At 40.3% G+C, this 25,439-nt stretch overlaps 1 protein-coding gene across 1 annotated transcript in view; it reads left to right on the plus strand.

The window, feature by feature from the left end:
- The window catches only part of LOC140239063 (calsyntenin-1-like), a 130,327-nt gene that overhangs the window by 101,403 nt on the left and 3,485 nt on the right, over positions 1–25,439 (plus strand). The window contains 13 exon segments of the mRNA XM_072318959.1: positions 7,056–7,397; positions 8,608–8,865; positions 17,938–18,126; positions 18,482–18,592; positions 19,292–19,482; positions 20,095–20,113; positions 20,116–20,203; position 20,505; positions 21,421–21,619; positions 22,643–22,822; positions 23,378–23,523; positions 23,985–24,132; positions 25,038–25,207. Coding sequence (XP_072175060.1) covers positions 7,056–7,397; positions 8,608–8,865; positions 17,938–18,126; positions 18,482–18,592; positions 19,292–19,482; positions 20,095–20,113; positions 20,116–20,203; position 20,505; positions 21,421–21,619; positions 22,643–22,822; positions 23,378–23,523; positions 23,985–24,132; positions 25,038–25,207 — 2,042 coding nt within the window.

The raw sequence follows: 25,439 nt of genomic DNA on the forward strand, positions 1-25,439 counted from the left end.
CTCTTCATTTCCTCACTAAAAGTACTATACAGTAGTAAGTACCCCCTAATTTTTAAATTTTCTTGGGGTAATGAGATGCATGTAACAAACCAGCATTTTCCCTGAATGCCTTATGGAATTTCTGTTCTGTCCAGTGCAATATCTTGTGTAACCAAATACAAAACAAGAAGAAATATACCAGGGGATGAAAACAATTTGTGATATACATGATGCTCAATTTGATTTTATTCATACCACCCACAGTGCCACTGCTAGAAGGCAAAGTATATCCCTCACCTTATGGTCAAGGGAAACAAAGAGAGGTGAATGTGTAAGATTATGATAGAGTATAATGAATTTAGATATTGAATATATATTCTCTTTTGATAAAAAAAAATTATTATAACGTTCTGTGCAATTATGTGATATATGAAGATCAGATTTTGCCTGCAAAGTCCACGGAGGTGTCTTAACTGCTTGCATGCCACGCAAAAGCATTTATCGTATGTACTGACAGTGTAATGTGACACCCTTGCACACAGAGGTTTAAAGCTCTGAACGAGCAGAGAGCTTTCCCATGGGGGATACTCTTCATTACATCGAGACACTTGTTTCTATGCCATCAACCCTACGGGAAGGGAGCAGTGCCTTTTTTTCTTTCTTTTTTTTTTTTAATGTAGAATAGTCAATGTGAATAAGATTACAGCATCAATACTCAGGTCGCAATTTGCAAAAATACAGCATAATTTCTCTAGCAGATTTTGTAGCCTCCAGTGGCAAAATTGATTTTAGGCTATTCCCTCATTCCCCTTCATTTCTCTTCTGTTTGTTTGTTGTTGTTTTTTTTTCCTATGCCAAATTTTTTAAAGGCAAATATCACGGACTTCCATTTGCCCGATTTGCGGGGAAAAATTGACACACACATCCCATTGATACCTCACGTGAGGTGTACGTTATGTGATAAGCGTAAAGTCGGGGCTCACGTCGGACCCGTGAAAGGCGTGGTGTTGATGTTGACAGAGCGCAGACGTGCATTCTTTGCGACATTGCCCATGTAACCGGAGCCGAAGTGGACCAGATACGGGCCTTGGAGAAGCGTTAAGGAGACAGAACAAACTCCCCGACCAAGAGGCACGGATGCATTTAAACACACCTTTGTGTGCACTTTTCGAAAGGAATGCCTTCGCCACAAGGGCAACGAACTCTTTGCCTCTCGTACAAGAGTCCTTCTGCCAGGTCCTCTTGCTCGTTGATGGTTGCCATGGGAACGGTTGTTTGCACTCAGAGGAGTTGTTCTCAGTGATTAACTTGAGGCCCAATAGTTTTGAATCATCTGATTTTTTTCTTGCTTTCTTTATTTTGAGGACTATGAACTTAAATTCCAAATTTCCGTCTCAATAAATGAAAGTCTTTGTTTTTCAGTGAATTTCCCAGTTAATGCTAGAGTTTCAAGGAATTTACTTTTGATTTTTATCAATCTGGGCATTACATTACTTTTACATGTTGTTTGCACTGGCTCAGAGGTATTTTGGTTCAATCTATTTTTTTATCATTACATTTATTGTGTGGGACATTCAAATTAATGTGAGAGCAATGTCAAAATAACTGATCAGAATAAGAGTAGCTTTTCACTGAATAGTCGAAATTTACAAGTAAGTGAAGTATGACCGCATCTCCCACGGACTTATTGAGCTTGAATGGATAAAACCGCATATTAGTCTGTAAACATGGGCTGCAGCACTTGATGGATAGATCTGGGTAACAGTAATTTTATGGTCATGAATGTCAATGTATTGTGACAGCATAGGTAGATAAGAACATAGTATACAAATATATAGGAATAAATGAATTTTTTATGGATTATTATGAATGAAATACAAATATGTTCTATAATGTATTTCATATAATCCTTTGGTGTAACCACAAGATTTTCAAAGAAAGAAGGCACAGAACCAGCCAATGAATGTATCCTGCTTCCGCAAAGGCATAGAAGAAAAAATGATGCTCTCGAATAATTGTGCCGATCGTGGTGCAGACGATTCATTGATTGATTGTGACACCGGGGAGCTGTGTTTCGGGGAGAGGAGAGAGGTCGGGTACAGGGAACAGGGAAGGTCGGCCGTAGTGTCCTGTTCTAGTCAAGGACAGGTTCAGGGGAAGAGTCATTGATTCAGAAATTGACTGTGATGGACAAACACTTGGGGATGGAACAGATTTTGGATATACACATACACACATACATAGAGGAAAATATATCTGTACACACACGCACTCACATACTTACAAGTGTATATTGTACATAACACACACACATACACACACACACACACACACATAAATGAACATAGGTATCCAAGTGCATACACACATACACAAAGGCAACACACACACACTCACCACTATGCGTGTCTACACTTGCGAATCTGCATGCAGAGTTAAAGGCATAATTTACCATTTGCAGATGAAAGCATTAGTGCTATAAAATAGTTCTAAAATGTGAGTTAGGGATAGAAACAACCACTGTCAAAATTTGAATCCATATAATCGATGTTAAGTGTTGTTAAATACACAAAATGTGAACAATAGTTGTAATAAAAAATTTTCCAGACTAAACCGTATACAGTTACGGTTTATTGAGAAAAACCCTGATATCTCCTTATATTTTAGGTTTTATTGCAAATATTTCATATGGTAGGATGTTTTATGATACAACAGACCTACACATATACATCAAATATGATATCGTGAAAATTTTTGAAATCACTGCTCCCAAAGGTAAACTGGACCTTTAATACAGATCTGCAACTTGTGAAAAAAACAAAAACTTGGAAAGGTCGTGCGTGGCAGAGCATGTGAGTCTGGCAGTTAAAATTGTTATGCAGGGAATAAACGGAAAAAAGAAATATGGTGGTAGAAAACATAATGATAACCGGAAATTCGAGTACAGCAATCCGACTTTGCAGCGAGCCTATAATGGAGCACATTCCATGTGACAAAATTTGTGAGTGTGGAACAAACGGAAAAGGCAAAAGAAACTGCTGTCGTTGAAATCTTACATTGATTTGGTGATGGAAGCGTTTGTGGAAGCATTGTTTGTATAAAAGTAGGCCTATATCTTGGATTGTGCTTCCATGTGAGTATTTTGAATAATATAGACATATAGATACTGTACACACTTATAAATTGTACACATACACACAATACAGTGTTTCATATGTCTATCAAGAGAGGATGCATATAATCAAACACCAACTTCCTAACACTCCTCTCTTTATGCGAGCATATCATCAGATTGTAAAGGGACAGTGGAGTTTGAAGATTGACAACTAAATGGACGCTGGAGGGGGAAGATGCATTGATGAGGGAAAAAAACACACACCAAATATCGAAGGAAAAATCGTCTAGCCACCGGACTTGAAGTGGGAGCGTGATATTTACTTAGTGGCTGATACGCAAAGAGACGTTGGGGTACTTGGACAGAAAGTGGGTCTTTGCCCAACGTGTCTATGTATGGCGAGTTTGTTTCTGCTCTTCCCCTCCCATCCCCTCCCCCCCCCCCCCCTCCCTTGGCTTGTTGTCGTGGCGATGTTTGCATCCTCCTTGTCGGTTGAACTTGTTGCTTTTAGGTCCAATAAGAGGACTGTATCTTCCCCATCAGATGAAGTTGAGATGGAAATTGTGTTTACTATGAAGTCTGTTCTTGTGAATAGTCTTTATTATGCAGACCCTTTTAGTGCTCCAGTGTCACTCAAGTCCAATGTATCATTGCTTTAAATGGCAGAGCACTGAATTTGTCTTTATTATTACTGTTTGACGAGATCATTATCAAGGCATTTACTTTGACTGTGTTTGATAATTTGTAATGATCATTAGAAAGGAGACAAAATTGTGTGTGAGGAATGTCTGAAGATGGTACAAGTAGGAGCAGAAGTGAGTACAATATGACATATTTTTTCTGAAAATTCATGGAAGTGGATTCATCATGGTTAGCACATTTGAGGTGAAGATGCTTGTGGGATACCTTCCAATTCACATGCCAGTTAGTTTCTCTCTCAATAAACCTCCCAGTTAATCTTGCCGTGCATTAATGCATCTAGTTTGTCAAGACTATCTGTCGGATGCTTCACCCTCCCTCCACTTGGCAATGTATACCAGTCATTGCCAAAGAGTTGTAATTTGTTAATGACTTCTACTAGATGGATGATGGGTGGATTCGACAAGTACAAGAGATTACCGACTTGGCCTGTCAGGGCGCCAGTTGATTGGGCCTTTGGCATGAAGCAGCTGTACCCTTGCCAGAACAGTCTTGAGAATGATACCTTGATAATTCACAGACAGATCAATAGGTGTTGGAGGTGCATTAACAGTGAATAGAGCTTAGATTAAGAGATTAGCCCAGAAGGTTTCATTTCGGGAAGGATGTGTAATTACAATTAACAGTACACTGTGGTATGCATACTATATTTGCCAGAGGCAAAAAGTCACATGTACATCTTGAAGCAGTTCTATGCATTCCTTGTGTGTGGCACATGATTTATAAAAATTAATTTGCATCAAGAAACAGTAGGAAGCCGAGGTCCTTTTCAATCAGGCAGGAGATTTTTACTTCTTTTTTTTTAACAAGTGTTATCAAAAATATTACACAGTCCATTGAATTCTTCTTGAATAACATTTTTTTTTTTTTAATGGAAACCTTTCACCTTCTACTAAGTACACTGTTTTGGCTCAGAAATATGAGTGGATATTAAGTGGATCATTCAAAATTTGTGGTATCCAATCAAATTTTGAGTTGGAATATGTCCCATTGCATGAATCCACATTGTCGTCAGGACAAGTAGTCTTAGTCATAGCCTGTGTGTTGTGTATTTTTTCCTCCATCTCATTTCTACCATTTAGTAATTTCATGATTAAGTCAATCCCAATCAATTATTTTCAGTTAGATCTGTATCAACCCAATATTGCATCAGACTAAATTTGGATATTTGCTGCTTTATCTGAAATGCAAACAATTATTATTTTTTTTTTTATTTGAAGTATTCCAGGCTCTTTTTAACAACTGCAACAACAAGCTTAGGTCTGAATGTTGAGACTTTGTTGAAGTTTGCCCAAAGTCAGTTTTCATTAGCCGCATACTGTGTGGAGGCTTGACCTAAGGCTAATCTAAATTAGTCTTGGGTGAAAAAGAGCCGCGGATAACTTGCACTGTATTTTATTGGAAGGATTCAATTTCTTAAACCTGTTAGGGTTAATTCTCGCGGGCCCTTTGAGAGAGGTGGTTGAAGAACTATCAGATACCACAATTGATTGAATTGTTTGATTAATCGCTGGGATTTATGCTATTAATGGTGCCTTTTGGAAGATGGGGGAAGAAAAAGATGCGTTCACCAGCTGCAAGAATGTGCCTGTGAGAATATGCGGGGAAAAGAAGGGCAACTATTAAAGCAAAGTCATTGCAAGAAATTGAAAACAGACAACTTGCAGTATGGAGCGTTTTAGTGCATTTGTACAATGGGAGTTTTTGACTTGAAATAGAAAATGTGTAAATATTTTCTCTACTAGGTTTTGTGGATATTGATCTACCATATTGCTGGTGATGAATCACTGCATAGCAATTTGAAAAACATAGGAGCTTTGGTGATTTTTATTTATCGTGAAAAATTGAATGTGTCCAAATTCTCCCTTTTATGTGAAGTTACAGTGCAAAGGAAAAGATGTGGATCTGTGTTAGTGTATTGATATGTGCAGGCCTCTAAATAATTTAGAATGATTTTTAGTCATTCCACATGAAACTAGTTCATGTATTTCTCTGTGCATTAAAAAGGAAGAAACATTTACATTTTTGGATTAAAAGCACAGGCGTGAATTAGCGTCAACTTCCACAACAATGGTGTGCATTAACTTAGAACAGTCTCATGAAAGAGATCATGGTGATTTGGTAAGGATGATGCTTTGTGCAAAGGCAGAGTCCTAGATAAAGCGTGATGAAGAACAAAAAAAGTATATTCATGCAAAAGAAGGAAGATTCAAATATAACATACTCATCTATTTGTTTGCCATCTTAGATAAATTTTTTCTTGGTTCATGAGAGAATATTCTGTACTTGGAAAGATATGATATGAGTTACTTAAAAGATACATGGGAAAGATTTCTCTACCCCCAAACCACCATCATCCATCCTCATCTTGGCTCATCATGGGATAGCATTCTCTTCCCGGTATCGAGTTTGTCCGCATCCTCGGAGCAAAATATGCTCTCAGAATCATCCCGCTAATGATGATGCTGTATATATGGAGCTCTGCTTCAATGTCCTAAAATACCTTGTCTGTGCCACCCTCTCTCAGATGAGGGTGGGGGGAGGGCCTGTCATGTGCTGTCATGCAGATGGGGACATCATCGTGGTCAATTCCTGGCCACCCTCGGGTGTCAAAATCCATCCAAAAAAAAAACAACAAGTTTTGTCACCGTTTTTTTATTTGATAGCCGGTGCGCTTAATGTGTCAACCCACACTGTCAACCAAATGAGGTGGAAACATACATGTGTATTCATCTCAATTCTGCAAATATGGTGAAAAAAAAAAGAAGGAGAAGTAAACCTCTTCCTGGCTTTTTGAAATATTTCCTCCAGTTATGCAGTCGATACTGTGTTTTTGTAACCATCTCTTCAAACTTGTTAAGCCGACTAGCAAGATTTTTTCTTAGTTTGCATGGATGAAGTGCTCTTTGCTGATGTCTGAGAATTTGCAGGGGTGAGTGGCAGGTGTTTGTTTGTTTGTTTTTTATACCTATTATTCTTTCCTTCCCTTCACTCATGGTCCAGAAACCACTGAATCCTTCTACTACACTGAGTAGACATCTCTCAGGCAGGGCAACACTCAAACTCTTTGAAGACGTGTGTATGAATTCACAAATAGTTCATCACATTTTGTATGTCACCCAGCTGTTGTTTACAGATGTGAACATGGCCATTTGCACTGTAACATATCTTTTTCTGAGGTCAGAAAATGCTTGTGATTATGAAATTGAGTTTTGCTTGGTATGAAGAGTTAAACGGCATGATATTTTTGTCGTTCTTGCAGGTCGTCTTTCTGCCGTAGAGCCACTGACGTCAGAGGGCGGCCCCACCTACACGCTCCATGTTCAGTCGTGCGACTGCAGCGGCCTGTGTAGTGACACAGTGCCCGTTAACATCCATGTCTCGCAAGAGTGCCAGCCCGGATGGAAGGGGGTGCCCAAGCGCATGGAGTACCCGCCGGGCTCGCGGTCCCTCCAGCTGGCGCCCAGGGCCTACCTGGACATGTGCGGCCGCCTCGCCTGCAACAGCTCCTCGCTGATGACCACCGTGGCGCTGCAGACTGACCACATCGGGTTCGGCTGCGACCGGGAGACATATTCCACCCAGTCCCAGCGCACATTATGCAGTGAGTACTGTAATATGAAGAAGAATATTTTTGGAGACTTTTTCATGCAGCCATTAGCCTGTAAATTTTGAATTCAACTTAAAGTGAATTTTATAAACATTGAATAAAACTGTAACCAGTGGCATACCATAACTTTAAGCTGATCTCAACTTTTAAGATCAACTTGAAATTCTTTCTGAAATACAACCAGCTACTGAAGTGCTGTACACTTGTACTTGTGTATACTATAATTTTTTTTTTAGCTATTTTTAGATGAATCAAGTTAATACATGAAAATATGTGTGCGAGCAGGTGAATGGCCAGAACAGAGCAGATTGAGATACAGTGTAGTTGAATTGAGATGGATTTGTTCTTTTGGAAATTTTGTCAGTGTAACTCGAACAGTAAAGAAATCTTCATCAGATGTGCATTTTCTTGACGGACGAATCCCCAAGTTGCCGAACGTTTTCTGGCCATAACCTCGCTGACCATGAATGACCGATTCAACTTTGTGGAAGTGAAGGGATTTGGCAAGCCAGACACTGATAAGCTCTTGAAAAGGCCATTCCCATTTGCAGATGAAATTTGATTGATTATGATGAAAATGATTCTTCCATTTTTGTTGGGTTTTTTTTATGTGTAGAAGTGCAATTCTTGTGACTGGTATCAAGTTGGCTGTGGAATGTTTAAATGGTGGCATGGACTCAGTTGCATTAATGCATCAATATGTCATGACAGTTTGAAGAAAGTAAAAGAAGATTTAGTTACAAAGGAAGAATGAATCTTATTTTTTTTTTTTTTTTGGACAGGCTATTAATTGTCAACTAGGCAGTTTTTGGAAACTGGCTAGAAGTTCTGACAGATGAGTGTGATATGAACAAAGTACAGCAAATTACCATGAAGATTTGGTGTCTCATAAAACATGTCAGCTCACAAAAGGTTTTTGATGATTCCCTGATGATTCTAGTGCATGACTGTCATGATCAGATTGATAGTGAGCAACACATACTATCAAATGTTAGAAGTGGCCAGACACCAGCAGGTCATTTTGAAATAGGACAGATGAATGTAAAGCAAAAGGAATTCAAACATAAGAACTTAAGTATGTAATCATTTAAACATTTAAATTTTGAAGCAAAAAACAAAAAACAAAAACCCAACAACCCGAACTATTTTCTTGGTATCATCCTCTGATCTTTCACCGTATGAAATGAATCATTTTGATACCCAGATGCCGAAGCGGGTAGCTATGATCTCCTTCCCCGCCCAAACGCCGGTGAGGAGTGGACCAAGAAACTGACCACTGACACGGGAAACGAGAGCGACCAAATCTACCAGTTTGACGGGGTGCAGGATGCGGTCATCGTCCCCTCCCAGTTTGCCCCGCCCGACAACCTGACGGAGCGCTTCTCCATCTCTTTTTGGATGAAACACCACAACGTGATCGGCGGCGAGCAGGAGTACATCCTCTGCAAGACCGACAGCAAAGGTGAGAAAAAGTCTGGCTCCCAACTTCAGGCAACGTCAAATGGTATACATGGGACTATTGTAATGGGAAAGAGGGACGCATGGGGGGGGGGGGAGCTGAAAATATATGTCTAACAAGTAGTAGTTCCTCATAATGGTAAATATCCTTGTGATGCTTTGAAGTGAAGATGGTCTTCCAAAGTCTTTTAAATCTTAATCTTTCCAAACTCTTTCCAATTTTACAATACACCAAAGTAGCAAACACATAACACACTCATGCGCATACCCAAAATAGAAAACAAAATCCACTCCTATGTCTGTAATACGAAATACCCAACCATAGCAACATTTAAATTAAGACTTTAAAAAAAAATAGAAACAAAAAGCTCTTTTTATTTACTTGTACCCTACAGTTTAAATTAGGAGCTCTTGCAGCACAGCAGTATAAATGCACATTGATTTTGTGCTTCATAGATTGATATAAGTTGATATAAGTGGATGAAAGGGCAATACCGTATTGCTGACTCCTGCCCCTGGGGTAGGCAGCTACGCCACAAAGTTTGGTTCAAACGTGACTTGCAAGTTACGCACGTCCAATGTGACTTCGCCCAGCTGTCAACTCGTCGAACGGCCCTCCGCTATTTTTGGCAACGTCAGTGTCTGGGTGTGGACATCCCCAAATCTCCCCCCGAAAATGTCGGAAATGCGGAGTGCGCAAAGTGGTCGGTGAGGGGGGTTGAATTGTAATAAGGATCCTGGGGGGGGGGGGGACCCTTTTGAATAAGAAATTGACTCGTCTGCCGTACAGCAGGGGTAAAGCTACCAATGTAAACGAATCACTTCCTAGACTTGTGTCTGTCCACAGGTGACATTTACCGAATCAATGCAGCGGGCAATTAAGCTGTAAAACTTTCGGGCACATTTGAGTGCCTATGAAATCTCTGTCGTGATTTACGGCAAGTGAGATCTTGCCACATCTGAGGGGGGGGGGGGGGGGGGAGGGGGAGGGGGAGGGGGGTGAGGCCATACTGATTTGTGCATTATTTCACAGGGTGTTGCTCTCTTGGAGGGGAGCTGTAAATCAGCCGGATATCGACAAGAAAAACGTGTTCGTGCTTTTAGCTTTTAGCTCTAAAGGGATTCCCGCAATCTGCCCACTGTGCATCGTGGCAATTTGTCACTTCCTGAAACACATTGGGTTGTCCTCTGATTCAGATCATATTTGGTTTGTGCAGAAACATGGCTTCCATGTTGAAAACTTGATGAATAGCAGGGATATAAATTGTCTACACAAACACGCATGATACACACACACACACATGTTCACATGTGTGTGTCTTTTCAGTGACATCTTTGGTGTAGTGTGGTTTTCTGTGTAATGAGATGGGCGACACAGTTTTTGGCATTAAAAAAGCCAGTCATTTCCCCCCAAGCTTCCGCCCAATGAAAGACCGATGCCTGTCAGGTGTAGAATAGTCTGACATCAAGGCTCATATAATTTTTTTTTTTTTTTGTGCACTACCCATGAAGTATTTCTCTTGGTTTTGTTTTTGTATTTTTTTGTCATTCCCTATTTATCTTTTTTCTTTATGCCCAAGGTTTTAAACTAATCCAGCATTCTCAGTCTTGCTCGCTTTCATTCTTTTTTTTCTTTTTACTATTTGTTTGCGTGTGCATATTTTACCCACATGTGGAGTGTTTCTATTAACTAAAGACTTGACTGCAATTGAAAGGATGTGAATAGATACGTCTTTTTTGCTCTAATCATTTTCCATCAGCTGTCTGGCTTTAAGTCCATCTTGACCTGAGTTGCCACTTTGAGAAACATCCCAACTTCCTGCATCGTTTTGCTCCCGTGACACTGACGAAACTTGGCTCTGTACAACCTTAGGTCGTTTTCAGGAGTGTTGATTTTTTTGTCGCAGTCAAACCATGGAGTAAACCTCAGCATCTGGTGCTCACCTGGACCAAATGAAGTTTTAGACTCTTTGTTCTACTTCCCTTTAATTGGGAGGTGGGGGGGGGGGGGGGGGGAGAAGGGAAAGGGGAGGGAGGGGGAGCTGACCCCCCCCCCCAACCAGAGGTTGCATGAAACTGCCTTGTAATTCCTCTCCCCCCAACTCCTCCTCCTCCTCATTATCCTCTTCGTTCTCCTTTCCTTTCACACTCGCCTCTTTCTAAGCACACCAGCTCCGAAAACGGGTGATGGGTAAGCACGCAGATGGGAAGAATTGACCATGGTCTGTTGACTTCGCGTTCACCGGGGAGGGGATGTTGTTTCCTTGGGAACGGGATCGCCGAGGATTCCGACTAGACGCAGAGTGCCTGTAATCTTATAATCCCCCCTCCCCATGCTGCCAACATGATAGTGTCATCGGCAGAAGGGCCTTAAAAGCGTTTACACGTCCCAACGGAGCAAACAAACAACCTCTTTTGGCATTCCACCCACAATATTTGCCCTATAATTCTCCTGCCATTTCTTCTCTAATCTTTTAGGACCAAAAATAAGGTCTTCTGGTGGATGCATTTTTGAGAGAGATTACTGTTCGAGGTAATACGCACGCTGCTTCACCTCACACCACTCGTGACATTTAGCTACTGACAATTCGTGTCACAATAGGTAGGGAAGTACACCCGACCCTGATATACAAGTTTATCATTTGGCAGTAAACATTGTGGTTAGCACCGACAATAGAGCCAGCTAAATGTTCTGTGCTCGTCGTCTGCCATGTTTGGTTTCCTGTATTTTCATCACGGTGACTCGGGACCATCCGCAACGTCAGAAAAATTTTCAACGATGCAGCAAGGAAGTTGTCTCTTTTCCTCTCTCTAGAATGCAGTTTGAGTAGTGTTTGGACTTGGGAAATAGATTCATACATTAGCACAGTTAAGTTGGTCACTTTCACTTTGACTGAAAAAATTATAGAAAAACAAATCTAAACTCAGCTCTATACCGTATGTCCCCAAAAAAATTATGACAGGAGCTCTGCAATGATATCTTTTAAAATAGTAAATTACTAAATGCAAATTCAGGGTATGAAACTATAACTCATTGCTCACATCTTACAGAAAACCCCATTCAATTTGCTTCAGTGGTCAAAGAGAAATGAGGAATTTTGTAGAGGATGTCAGGAATCTCTTCCCTCCAAGTTTTGTCTATTGTATTCACACACAAGAGCATCGAAGTGGTAAACTGGGAAGAATCAGACTCATGGCATGCTTTACAACAATCCACATTTCTCTGTGACCGCTTAACCAGATTGAATTGGGTTTTCTGCAAAATAGAGCTAAGATGTTATATTTTAAGACCTTGTAGTAGCATTCAGACAGTTTAATCATATTGGATTGTATCAATGCAAAAATCTGATTGTAATTTTTTTGGGGGACATACTGTATTTGGCAAAAATGTGCAGCACAGTACACCCTCTGACCAATTCATGACTAACACAGGAAAACGTTCCTTCTTGACTTGTATCAAGAGTTCTTCACACTACAGTGAGTGCCCATAGTGTTCAACTCACATTACTTTCATCACAGTACTCAGAACTCGACACTCAGATCTTGATACTTGACTCTCGGTACTCAAATACCTATGGTCAATGTCAATTGACATTTTTCCCTCTTCAAAACTGAAGTCCCAATACTTAAATCTAAAGTGTTTAATGTCGCAACAAAACTTCCTCAAAAATTCATCAATCTGCGATGAACTATGTGTCGGAACGAATATAGACCAGTCTGCTTTTAACTTGCTCAGTCCTGGCCTCACCAAGAGGATATACTAAGGCAATTGCAGTGAAATTTCATGGAAATTAAAAAAGGTTTATCAAAGAAAAACAAAACAAAACAAATTCAGTTACTGGTACCTCAGTATTTTTTTGATTCAGGTGTAACTGTCAATGGTAAAATTGCAAGCAAAATCTGTGATACCTGTTCTTTCTCTTCCCCAGATGTGAAAGAAGGAATTTGTGATGAAAGATGAATACACTGTAGAAAAAAGAGGTGGTTTGTTTATTTCCTGGGATAAATTTGGCGCTGTAGAACAACAAAACAAAACAGAGCACATTTTTGACCTGCCAGTCTTTTCATCTCCTTTGATTCTCTGAATATCTGCAAAGTATTCACATGACCCAAAAGTGCCTCAACCTCGTATTACGTAACCAGCGTACCAGCAAGCTGCATTCTGTTACTTTTAAGGAAGTGATGCAGTTAGCTGGGAGAGTCAGTCCGGCGGTGATGGGCGAGTGCCAATCTTTTTTTTTGCATTGTGCAGAAAAGACTGTCAGTAGCAACTTGCCTGGTGCCTCCTAGTTTATTTGTGTGTTTTGTTTTGTTTTTGAATTCCCTTGTTTCCTTCTTTGTGGATGAATTCAGTAGAGACAGTTATTTGTGTCGATCTCAACAATTGGAATCACAGTATATTCACAAGACAGGCTCTGCTTCAATGCACAGTTGTTGTTGTTGTTGTTGTTGCTATTTTTTCTTCTTTACCCCTTCTGAAATTTCTTGTGTAGTAGAGATGCGCTGTCTTTTTTTTGTGTGTGTGTGTGTGGGGGGGGGGGGAGGGGTGGGGATGGGGTTGTGTTCGATCACTCAATTCCTGTTTTTTTGATGGTCCCATTTTCAATTCGAGTGACATTTCTTGATGATTGTTAAAACTGTTCGTCAGAAATTAATTGTCATTGTCTTTCTTTACTGGCAGTCCTGAATGTTTCTTTTTCTAGTCTCTTTGGGTCTTCCAACCATCTACTGCAATTATCTGTAGTCATGTGATCATCAATTAAGCCCTCCTGTTTGATCAATTCATCCATTTTGCCTGTAGTGTGTGATTTCCCCGTCGACATCCATTAAACATTGTTTTCACGATGCTAACCTCACTTCACAAGCATTAACCTTATCACTTCCATCATTTTTGCTGGCAAGGCTGTATCGACAAGATGTTTGCTGCATACAAGAATGAGGTTGTTTTGACGTTTTGCTGTAATAGAGCAATAACACTTAAACGAATCATTTCAACGATAAAGGTGTAATCACACCTTCTCTATGTTATTGTGCTCTCAGTAAGAATAGTTTGGTTTTTAGAAAAAGATAGTGACATGAAAAAAATCCAGATACTGTGGGTGATGAGAGATAAAATGCAGCATATTTCCGAAAATTTTGGATTATAGAGTATATTTCAAACAATTAGATCAGCATGCTATGTGTTGCTATGGAAAATTCATTTATGTTAGAGGTTGGGTGTAAATCTTGTGCAGCAAACATCACAGAAAAAAATAACCCAAACAAAACGACGTAGAATAGTTAACAGTCCGATGACAAGGGTATGTCTCTTGTAGGTAATTAAAAGATAGCACATACTGTGAAGTTTAGATGGTCAGAACTTTGGTATCTGTGTGCAATTTTGCTCCGTTTTCAATAGTCAGTTACTCAAGTCTCGCTTCTGCTACAGCTATTCAAATGACTGATGCATGCGGGGTGAATTCTCCTTTAATGATGTCACCCTTGACCTCTATTTCTGTGTGTGTGTGTTTTAAGTCACCAACCATCTGCTTCCAAAATCCTTAGAGTGTGTTCTTCCATCATAGCTACCAACCCCAGCATCCACTCAAGCATCTCAAGTACATCTTGATGCGATCAGCGCCGACGACGGAGCAGCTGTTCTGAAATATTAACAAGCTTCCCCATTACAAGATGTCAAAGCTTTGCAGCCTTTTCTCACACCAAATGCTTTTTTTCTTTTCTTTTGCTGTCGTTAAGTTCCATCCAGTAGATCTCTACAGGAAGTAGATCTCATTGGTAGATTATTATTCACGTTATTTGTATCTCCTGGGGTCTTGAGTAGGTATTTTATAATTGTCATAGAAAGGTCGGGGGTCGGTAGTGAGGGTAACAACTTTTATATGTCAGGAACGGACCATTATGTGTCTAGTGAGATTGGTCAGAGAAGAACATATAGCTATCTGATTATCTATGAACTTTAACTGTATTTTTGCTGTTTGCATGTGTGGGATTTTAGCCATGGACATTTATATAGGGGCCATATTAACTTTGCTGTGCGTTGGGTTGTCAAAACTTGAAATCAACAGTGTGAAGGGATCTCTTATGTTTGAATGATATTTTCTGTTACCAGTAAACCTGCAGGTTTTCTTCAAGATTTTGTCAAAGAAAAAAACAAACCAGAAAATAAACAACGAACGTGACAAGTGTCATTCTAATCATGTTTTCCTATTGGTAGATGAGAAAGCTTGTTAACTAAATTTTCTTCAAAAAATAACCAAGCTAGCAAACGAACAGAACAAATTTCACAAATGCCATTTCAGTCTCATTTCCCAAGTTGATGATAAAAAGTCATGAAATGCGGGAAAGTTTGAAAAGGGGAATCTATCATTAATTAATGCACTTTCTGCTTTGTTACAACTCTAAAAAGGAGTGGATTTTAGGTTCGAGGAAATCAGTAATGTGTAATCATGCCCTAAAGACTAAATGTGACGTAAATGAATGTTTGGAATTCCCCTTGCACGAAAAAACTTTCACAGACAGAAAGCTTTCAATTTCAATTCAAGCACAACCAAAGTCGGTGCATTGTCTCATACCTTGGTGTTCTGATAAATAGAAAGGGGGGTGGTGGAGTGACAATCTCTATTCATGAGCGTGCATTAACGTTTGATTTCCCCGTCTGTATTTTTCTTGCCAGAACAAAAGTAAAAAGTGCTTGATTTGTAACGCTTCCTTTGCACATGGGAGCCGTTTGCAGATTAAATGTTTTCGTGTGCGGCAATATCAAATCTGTTCCGAGCCATTTGCACGCCCACTTAGGATTTTTGTAATACACAGACTTTCGCGTTGCCACCGTCCTAATTCTTTTGACATGTGTCAAGGGAAGGGGATATACTGGAAGGGGGGAGGGGATAGTTTAGAGCCTATCGCATCAGCCCAAAGTTACATGCACGGTAGTCATGCAAGAAATTTTTGTACGGTTATCCACTGTCCTTCAGACTTGATCTTACAGTGTTTCCGCTGCCCACTCAGCTTCTTACCCCCCCCCCCCCCCCCCAACTGCAGTCCGAGGGAAAAACTAGCGGCCTCCATGTGTCACAGTGGCTGGATTCTTAGACCTAGTGTGGAAAGTTGTTTTCCCACGTAAGACAAGTGTATAATCAAGCTTACACTCACATTCATACACTCAACACACCCACTGCAAATGTGGTTGATAGATTTTACTACATGACAAAGTGAGAAAGGACAGCAACAGAAGCAGACGTTGTATCATGTGACAAGCACCATTGACCTCATAGATAAAATGATATTTGAGTTCGTCGCAGTCAGCTGTCCGCACATCCCTGTGTGGAGAGATTAGCAGCCGCGATGATGCGTCTTCTGAACATATGCAGCATTCGACAATACAACGCAGCTCTTCTAGACAGGGATGACATGATTGTCAGTGTTGAAGGTCGAAAGCGATGCGATAACCGTCTCTTAACGACAGCAAAATTTTTCTCTCTCCCTCAAAGGCAGCGATAAAGACACAGTAGCCGCTTCCTCGTTGCACTGTAATTAACCTTCTCCCCGTCAATTAATTGAGCGATAATGACAAAGACCTGACGGTTTGCCAAGCAAACGAGCTTCTTCTCCATCTCTCGATTTCTTAAAGGAAAAATCCAATCTTCCAGGCTCCTGCCCTACACCAACCTACCCCCCCCCCCCATCATCATTTCTGCTAAATCTTACCTGTATACATGGCAGACAGTATCTAGAAATGATAAATCAAATTCTGACCACAAACTCTGTGTGGTTTGAGGGGAGTTGATGGAATTTGTATCGAGTAAATTGGTGAATTTGTCGCTTGAGGTATAGGGCTACATCCAATACCATGCATTGAATCTTTTTTTTTTTTTTTTTTTGCCTCATATTCATTGTTTTTGGACTTGAAGCCATATGAAGCTAAAGTAAAGCCATACTTTCTTCCAGAAACAAAGTCCATTAAACATACCATACAAGCAGCATGCGCGGTTATGATAATGTTACCCTACTTCCGACACGTGGGATGAAAGTAACCTAATTTAACAAGACATACTGGCCGTGTTGGAAATTCTAACACTTAATACTAACAGTACTAGAAACCATTTTTTTTTTGTCATTGTGTTGATTAGCTGTTCATATTTCGCATTGAAATCTCGCTGCCAGCGTTTCTCTATATGCAATTACTGCAAACACCTGCCTGATATAGTCACTAGCCGCAGACTGTGCATTAACGTCAGGAATTAAATGCCTCCTCTCTTCCGAGCGTTGACCACAAGAAAAAAAATGCCTTGGGCATGGATAGGAAATGAGAACAGAATGACAATCATGTTTCAATTTCAAAAAACTTATTTGGCCCTTCCCCTTCCCCTCCCCCCCCCCCCCCCAAAAAAAAAAAAAAAAAAAAATGGAGACATACTTGCCTCATATCCAATAAAATCACATTTGTATATTTTTGTGGAAACTGAAAGATTACGTGCTGAAGAGGGCTTCTCTTCCTGTTAGTGTCAGTAACAATGTATGGATCCGTTGCCATCAAATCTTAAAGGTGAAACATAGTTTCCGTATGTCTGCAGAGCTTGTCAATTTTTGCCCTATGATGGACACGTTTGCACAAGAAACATCTCAAATAAGGCTTTGATAGCAATGAGAACATATTTAAGCATGGGTGCTTGTTTATAATCAATTATTGGTAATCAGCAAATCGGGCCATAGCAGTATCTATCCATCTCCCGTGGGAGAATGAATCACGTGTAATGGGAAATATGATTGCTAGGGCATGATCAGTCATCATGTAACATTCTACTTACCTGCTACGAAACTGGGAGGGATCTTGAGGAATAAAAGTCTGGTACTCTGATCTGAATAGTTTTACACTATTTATCTTAAAATACTCAAAGCAAGTCATTATCTTGGCAGATTGCATCAGCCAGACCCAGGTTCTTGGTAGACCCTTTTGATATTTTGCAAGCAAATTCTTGATGATGGGAAATGAATTTTGAGCGGTTCTGAGAATCACAATATTACCTTTAAAGCAACTCTTTTTTTCCATCTCCTGCAATCAATGTCCTCCTTCCAGGGTCAAACAGGCACCATTATGGCATCTACATCCACAACTGCCGGCTGGTCTTCACCTTCCACCAGGAGGGGGGCGATGGATTCTTCCCCTCCCAGTACCGCTGGAAGCTGAGACAGGTGTGCGACCAGGAGTGGCATCGCTACACCATCAACATGGACTCATTCCAGGTATTAAAGGGGGGGGGGGGGGGTTGGGCGTGGCTGTGTAACCTTGTGGTGTCCCTCTGGGGGGTTTCCCCAAATGCTCTTCTAGCTTACTTGTATAAATCTCCATTTGTCATATATTTTTCATTCTTTTTTTTCTTCAAATTTTGATACAGATTAGGAATTTAAGTTTTGAATGATTTGTCTGTGATGGTAATTGAGCATGTCAGCAAGTGTACAGTAGAAAACTGTTTCTCAACACAGGAAAAAAAGAGCTTTTGGTCTTACATAACTCCATTATGACTGCACTTTTTATTCCAAATGTCAGAATATGCATGTACACATACAAACAATCATATCAGGAAAAGCCAACTGAACTTTGACCTTTCTCTGACCTACAGCAACCCTATATATTGACGGTGAGGCCCAGGTCGATCCACGGGTCAGCGAGAACTGGCCGCTCCACCATTCAAACAACCCTACAGCCATCACAGTGGGAGCATGCTATAAGGGTAAGAGAGCCTGGATGTTGACTAAGATGAAATGCAAGGAATTACAGATTATGTTAGAGGCAAGAACGGTTTATCCAATGGAAAATTATTGGCTACCTTTTTCAGGTGAAGGTACTTTGTTGTATCTCACAGGAATGCTACCTCTAGATGAATATAATAACTTTCTCTTCTTCAGAAGAAAAGCTGAGTGAAAAAAAAAAAAAATTGAATGATGCTTTTCATCTATTTTACTTGTAGGCTGGATGAAATTTGTATCGATCCTTTCAATATTCTCCGCTGTATTTTACGTCTGTCAATTAGAAGCTACATTTGGCAGCATTATCCATGCCTTCCAGATTTTTTTTTTTTTTTTTTTTTTTTTTGGGGGGGGGGGGGGAGAAGGGGGAGGGATGGGAGGAGACAGGGAGAGGGGGGAGGGGAAGATGGAGACATTACATGTCATATGCACATGTCTAACCCTGCCATGATTTCTCTTACTGAAGGACAGATGAAGTTTGCTTGAGGTTCTATCAAGACTTCCCCTGGAATTCCAATTTAGTTGTATTTTTCATTTTGGGTTTTCTCATTTGGTAGGCTGTTGGGGAAGTGGGGAATTTTCCCTTTCAAAAATGTGATGGATTAAAATAAAAAATACAAATAAAGAGCAGTGACATATTATTATATTCAATGTGATGATGTTTGTCCTAATCATTCTCCCAGGAGCCCAGGGCAACTTTGCCCAGTTCTTTACCGGCTACCTGGCAGGCCTGAGCATCCTACCGGGCCAGGTGGAGGCCCCTGAGGTGGTGTCTTGTATGGTGCGCTGTAAGGAGGGCCTGTCCTTCCAGGTCGGCAACCTGCCCGTCAACGTCGCCAGCATCAACACTGCCCACACCAACCTCACCCTCACTGTGAGTGGATTATGTTACATAACATCCCCCACCCCTATCCTCCCGTAAGAGATGTTAGCCACTGTTTGCGGAACGCTGTATGTGTACCGTCAGAGCAAAAGTCGTAATCAAGCAGCAAATCAAGCAAGGCATATTGGCTCTCAATAGTGTGAAAATGCAGAATTTCTTCTACACACTCAACATATTATTGATGCTTGATATTCATATCAAAGAGAAAAAAGTTGAAGAGTCTCATATTAAAGTAATGCAGAGATGACACAGCATCACATAGAATATAATGTAAGATATATTCACACATATATATCATAAAGAATTCAAGCTTCAACAGAATTTTGAGTTTGACTGGTGCATATATTCATGATCCAATGGCAAGACAGCTCCCCTGACTTACCAGCCCCTGTGACCCAAGTGTTCAGATGGGTATTTGCCATTGCTTGGATAAGAATGATAATGGTAGGGCCTTGGTAGAAGATGAAGGGGGGGGGGGGGGTGCTATTACTGAAGAGGCTGCTATGGGCAAGCAGATTGTAGTGCTGCGGAAAGTCAGCCCTGGGAGACATTTTCGTTCTTCAATCATGTATTCATTTTGGCCCCATTTTCCTCTTATTCCAGGGCAAGCTGACGGCGGAGTTTCCAGCGTCCTTCAGCAAGTGGCCTACTTCAATGCCAGGACATTCCCCACCCCAGGTCGTCGACCTCTTACCATCTCATCCAAAGCAAGGTGGTATTAACCCATTGAAGACTAGTCTTGAGTATATTCAGGCAGGTGTCTATGGGAAATGCATGCTATAGCAAAATCAGTTCGTCTTTAATGGGTTAAAGCAAGACCCCAGCCAGCAGCCTAGTCTCTCAAATTAAGGCTGTGGAACATGCCCCTCCCCCCTCTCCTCTCCCCCCCCCCCCCCCCCCCCCATCCCCCAATCCCCATCCCCATATCAGATTTTAGAATTCATCTCAAAACTTGAAATTATGTTGGGTTCTGGTATTCCTTTTGACAGTTATCAAATATTAAGAGTGCTGAGTGTAATCAAAGTCATATTTTGCACATCTTTCAATGGGTGGATACTAGTATTTATCTTGTCTGTATAAGGCCTTCACTTCTTTATCAGATCCATCTGATTGCAGAATGTGTTGAGGATTCCCCCCCCCCCCCACCCCACCACACCCCCACAATGTGGATGCTCAGCGTCACACTGTGGTGTTGCATCATTTTCACTCAAACACTTTATCTAGCTTTGCAGGAAATGGATAAGGAAGAGATAACATGCACTTTATGCAATGTGATGTAACCAATTACTGTGTAATAGTTATAACAGAATTGCCTGCGGTTAGTTACAATATGTTATATGGGCTCTGAGAGAGGTTATTCCACACATTCCATGCATGCAAGTTAAGCTACATAAATTATGAATAGCTCACATTCAGTGTGTTGCTATAAATTGTTACAATACTGCAATCATTACTTTCTCTGCCCACCATGCATAAAACAACAACAAAAAGCAGGGTATTGTTTTTTATGCACCCTGAGTATAAATCAGTCTACTGAAATACTTGATTTTACTTGCTAAGGGTTCTTCTCCAGCTCTCCGTCCTCCCCTGACCTCAAAAGGAAAAATCAAAATGTCATCATAGTGATGATAATTGAAATCAGATGGTACAATGTACCGTATTTGCAATGAGATCTACATTCAAGCTGGTATGAATCATTGTGACAATTTTGTCAACACAGCTAGTCCTCCTGCAAAAATCAAAACAAAACAATAACAAAACAGAACAGTAACAAAACAATAACAATAACAAAACAATAACAATAACAAAACAAAAACAATAACAAAACAAAAACAATAACAAAACAAAAACAAAGACTGAAAAGGAACACAGCAATTTGGCATTAAAAATTTCTGCCACTCTGTCTTCGTCATCCCCCTCCTCCATCAGCTGCACGGTGTCGAGATCAGCATCCCGGATGTCTCCTCCTATGTCATGGTCCTCCAGCCCCACGAGCCCACCATCAGCATCACCGGCTCCCAGGCCACGTCCCAGACGGCCGCCACCCTCAGCGCGGGCATCCAGCCCTTCAAGACGGTCACCATCGTCAGCGTCATGTCGGAAGAGGAGGAGGAAGAGCTTGGAGCAGGTAAAGAAGGGATTAACGGTACTGTGATCATGATGGGAACAGCACTAGTATTAAAGTCATTCTGATGATGATGGTTGTCATGGTAATGGTGATGAGTGTGATGATGATGATGATGATAATGATAATGATAATGATAATGGTAGTAATGATAATAGTGATAATAATGATGATGATAATATGATAATGATGATGATGATAATATGATAATAATGATAGTGATAATGATAACAGTAATGATTAAACTGATGACAGTGACATATTGCTACTAGTTATAATAATGGCAATGATGATGATAATATGATAATAATGATAGTGATAATGATAACAGTAATGATTAAACTGATGACAGTGACATTATTGCTACTAGTTATAATAATGGCAATGATGATGATAATATGATAATAATGATAGTGATAATGATAACAGTAATGATTAAACTGATGACAGTGACATTATTGCTACCAGTTATAGTAATGGCAATGATGATGATATTGATGGAAATGATGATATTGATGGAAATGATAATGATGATATCAATAAAAGCAATGATATTGATGAAAATGATGATTTTTAATAACATCAACAACAGCAACCATACTGATGATATTGATAGTGATCATAATGATGACAATTATTATTATAAATGATGATAACAGTAATGATAGTGATATACTGGAATGAAAAGATTCCTTGCAAATTCCTCTTTTGTCAGTGCTTTTATGCCATAAAATTCTTTTATCTGAGATCTACTATCCATAGAATCGGCTACCTGTCTGTCTAAAGTACTGTATGCTATTGTAACCCACTACACTCAAATTTCTTTTGATAGCATACTTCAGGCAGATGGGCGTCATGTTGCATCTCGTGAATGAGAATCAATTACAATTCTCATGATCAAACTTAGGTGTGGACAGTGACTAACATGTGAGATGCATGGTGGATTTGCAGTGTAAGATGAGAGATTGACAATTGTCATTTTTTGACTTGTTTTTATTTTACTTGAAAAAAACCCAACAACAACAGAGCAACAGGAATTGACCGGTGAAGATGCCCCCACCCTGCTGACCCACAACCTGGACTCCTGCAGCTTGCTGAGTAAGAACGGCCCACTAGCTTCTGGGGAACTGCTGACCATTCCTCAGGCCATCCTTGACCAGTACCAGCTCACTGTCGTGCACTCACCAAAGGGAATAGTCATCAAAGGTATAGACAGCCTGCTTTTTACGAGGTCATTTATCAGTTTTTTTATTGAATGATTTAATGATTTGCATTTTATTTTTTAGTGTAATGTGACGCAGTCAGGTCATGATAGTACATGTACCTGTTGAACCTTTGGCAATGCGAGTCAGAATATTTGGAAACATGACATTCACTATGTAGGACCAACTATGGGGCTATGTATGTCGGACCAAGCAATGCAATATGTAATATGAAAATGAAACCAAAAGCAAAAAAAAAAAAAAAAAGATTAAAAGGAGTATAATGATAATCAATTAATTAAAAATAAAGAAGAAAATCTGTATTGAATTACAGTGTGCTTGTTGACCTCTGCAATGTGTGAATGTTGAGGTTGAGGTTTGGAGTGATTGAGCGCAATTTGCTCAGAAATTGTGAATTTCAGCAAACTTTGTCAGAAACAGATTTGGGTGGAGTAGGGCAGGGAAGGGTGGGGTAGAGTGGGACAAGGTACTGGATTGGGAACCACTTGGTACATATAATGCAAGTCTTTCCTCTCTACCCGTCTCTCTCTCCATACAGGTATTGGGGAATTAAAGACGTACGAGACCATCTTACACCAGGTGACATACATCAGACCCAGCGCCAGCAAGTTTACTGAGCAGACCCTCACGCTGCACTGCACAGAGCTCAACGGAAGATTTGTCAGCAATGACTTTGAATTCCGGGTAAGATGCCTGTGGGGTAGGGACAGTCACTAACATTGAGGGCGCTCTTCATATCATGGTTGTTTAGAGTCAAAAGGTTATCCCAAGTATTCAACTCATATTTTTAAATTTACCAATCTGATCCATGTTTATGTTTGTTCCAGCTCATTAATATGAAATGGTTCTGAATAGCAATGTTTCCCCAATTTTCTTATGTCTTTTGTCTGTTATGTATCAGCTGTTCAAACTTTCTTCCATTGAATTAGCCATTTCTGGAACAGCTTTAGAGCAAAATCATAACATAAGTTTGTATGTTATCTTCCATGATAGTTACATGTAAGGCAATTTCTTTTTGATAAAGACTGAATTTTTGCTGTGTTTCATTAGCATAGACACACTTTCTTCAGTCTGACACTTTTCTTCTACGTGGAATTGAAAAGAATTTTCCCTTGATTATCATTATCATTAATTTACCATTGCAGATTCAGGTCCTTCACCAGGCTGTACGAGCTCCAAACAAGCCGAGCCACGCCAAGCAGTCTGTTGTTTTCAGTCACAGCAACGTCAGAGTGCACGACAAACTGAAGGAGAATTCGCCCAAACACATCGCGTCGAAGAGCGCAGTTTCAAGTAAGGCCACAACATGTGTATATAGCACCGCATCGAGTGTTTAATGTGACCACATATCAGCAGTGTATCTATCCATTGTCCTATGATCTTATCTGTTACAATTGACCACCTGTTTGTTGATAATCATTGGTTTCAGCAGTAGAGCTTTCTGCTGTATGTATTGAATTGAATTGAATGGAATTGAATGGAATTGAATTGAATTGAATTGAATGGAATTGAATTGAATGGAATGGAATGGAATTGAATTGAATTGAATTGAATTGAATTGAATTGAATTGAATTGAATTGAATTGAATTGAATTGAATTGAATTGAATTGAAATGAATTGGATTTGATTTGATTTAATTGAAGCCTTTTTTTTTTCAGAAATTTAAAAACAAAATATGTGGGTTCTCAAATAAAATCTCGCTGTCCAGATATTTGAGCTCCTGTAGTTCACCTTATCAGTACCATTGACAACGTGTCTGCATACAGTGTTGCTGGCTTGTAAAGCTGATAAGACATTAATTTTTGTGATGTACCAGACGTTGTTACCTCAGTTAGATGAAAATGCTGTGTTAAGCGTTCCAACAACTGTTTGAGAATTGCTTATCTCACAAAAGATCTTGGCCCTGTTTCATAAAAGTTGAAATCAAATTTAAGTCAGAAAATCAAATATTTGTTTCTGAATAATCAGTTCTGATTAGCTGATGCCTGTTTTATGCTTTATGGCATCTTTTTCATGCAACAGGCTCCTGTCCAGATTCAGTTCATGACATTTACATTATGGCCCAGTTTGGAGTTTCAGTGGGGAGAAATAGAAGAAAACTAGTTTGTACATGTAGGTTAAGGCCAAGTTCATCAGTATGGAAGAGATTACTGATGATGTTTTCAATTACTAGTACCTGTCTTCACCCCACCATTAGGTACTGCCATGGCCATCGTCGTCGTGCTCTGTGTCGGCTTCCTCCTCTTCATGATCGTGCTCGGCGTCTTCCGCATCTACGCAGCGCACAAAGCCAGCCGGACCTTTGATGGGCAGGACATGGACTGGGACGACTCCGCCCTAAACATCACAGTCAATCCTATGGAAGGGGTGAGTTAGTGGAGGGTGACAGGTGGTGGGAGGGGGGGGGGGGGAGGTGGTTTGGCTTGGAGGTGTAGGGGTGACTTGTTAGAGGAATGGGGAATGGATGATGGATGAATGGCACATAACATCACAGTCATGCCTATGGAAGGGTGGTTTTTTTTTTGTGAAGGGTGATGTGGGGGATTGGTTCAGGTTAGGGTGCAGGGGATGACCTTGTTGGAGGAATAAGGAGGAGTGA

This window comes from Diadema setosum, chromosome 15, assembly GCF_964275005.1.
Source record: "Diadema setosum chromosome 15, eeDiaSeto1, whole genome shotgun sequence".
In the NCBI taxonomy this organism is placed as follows: domain Eukaryota; kingdom Metazoa; phylum Echinodermata; class Echinoidea; order Diadematoida; family Diadematidae; genus Diadema; species Diadema setosum.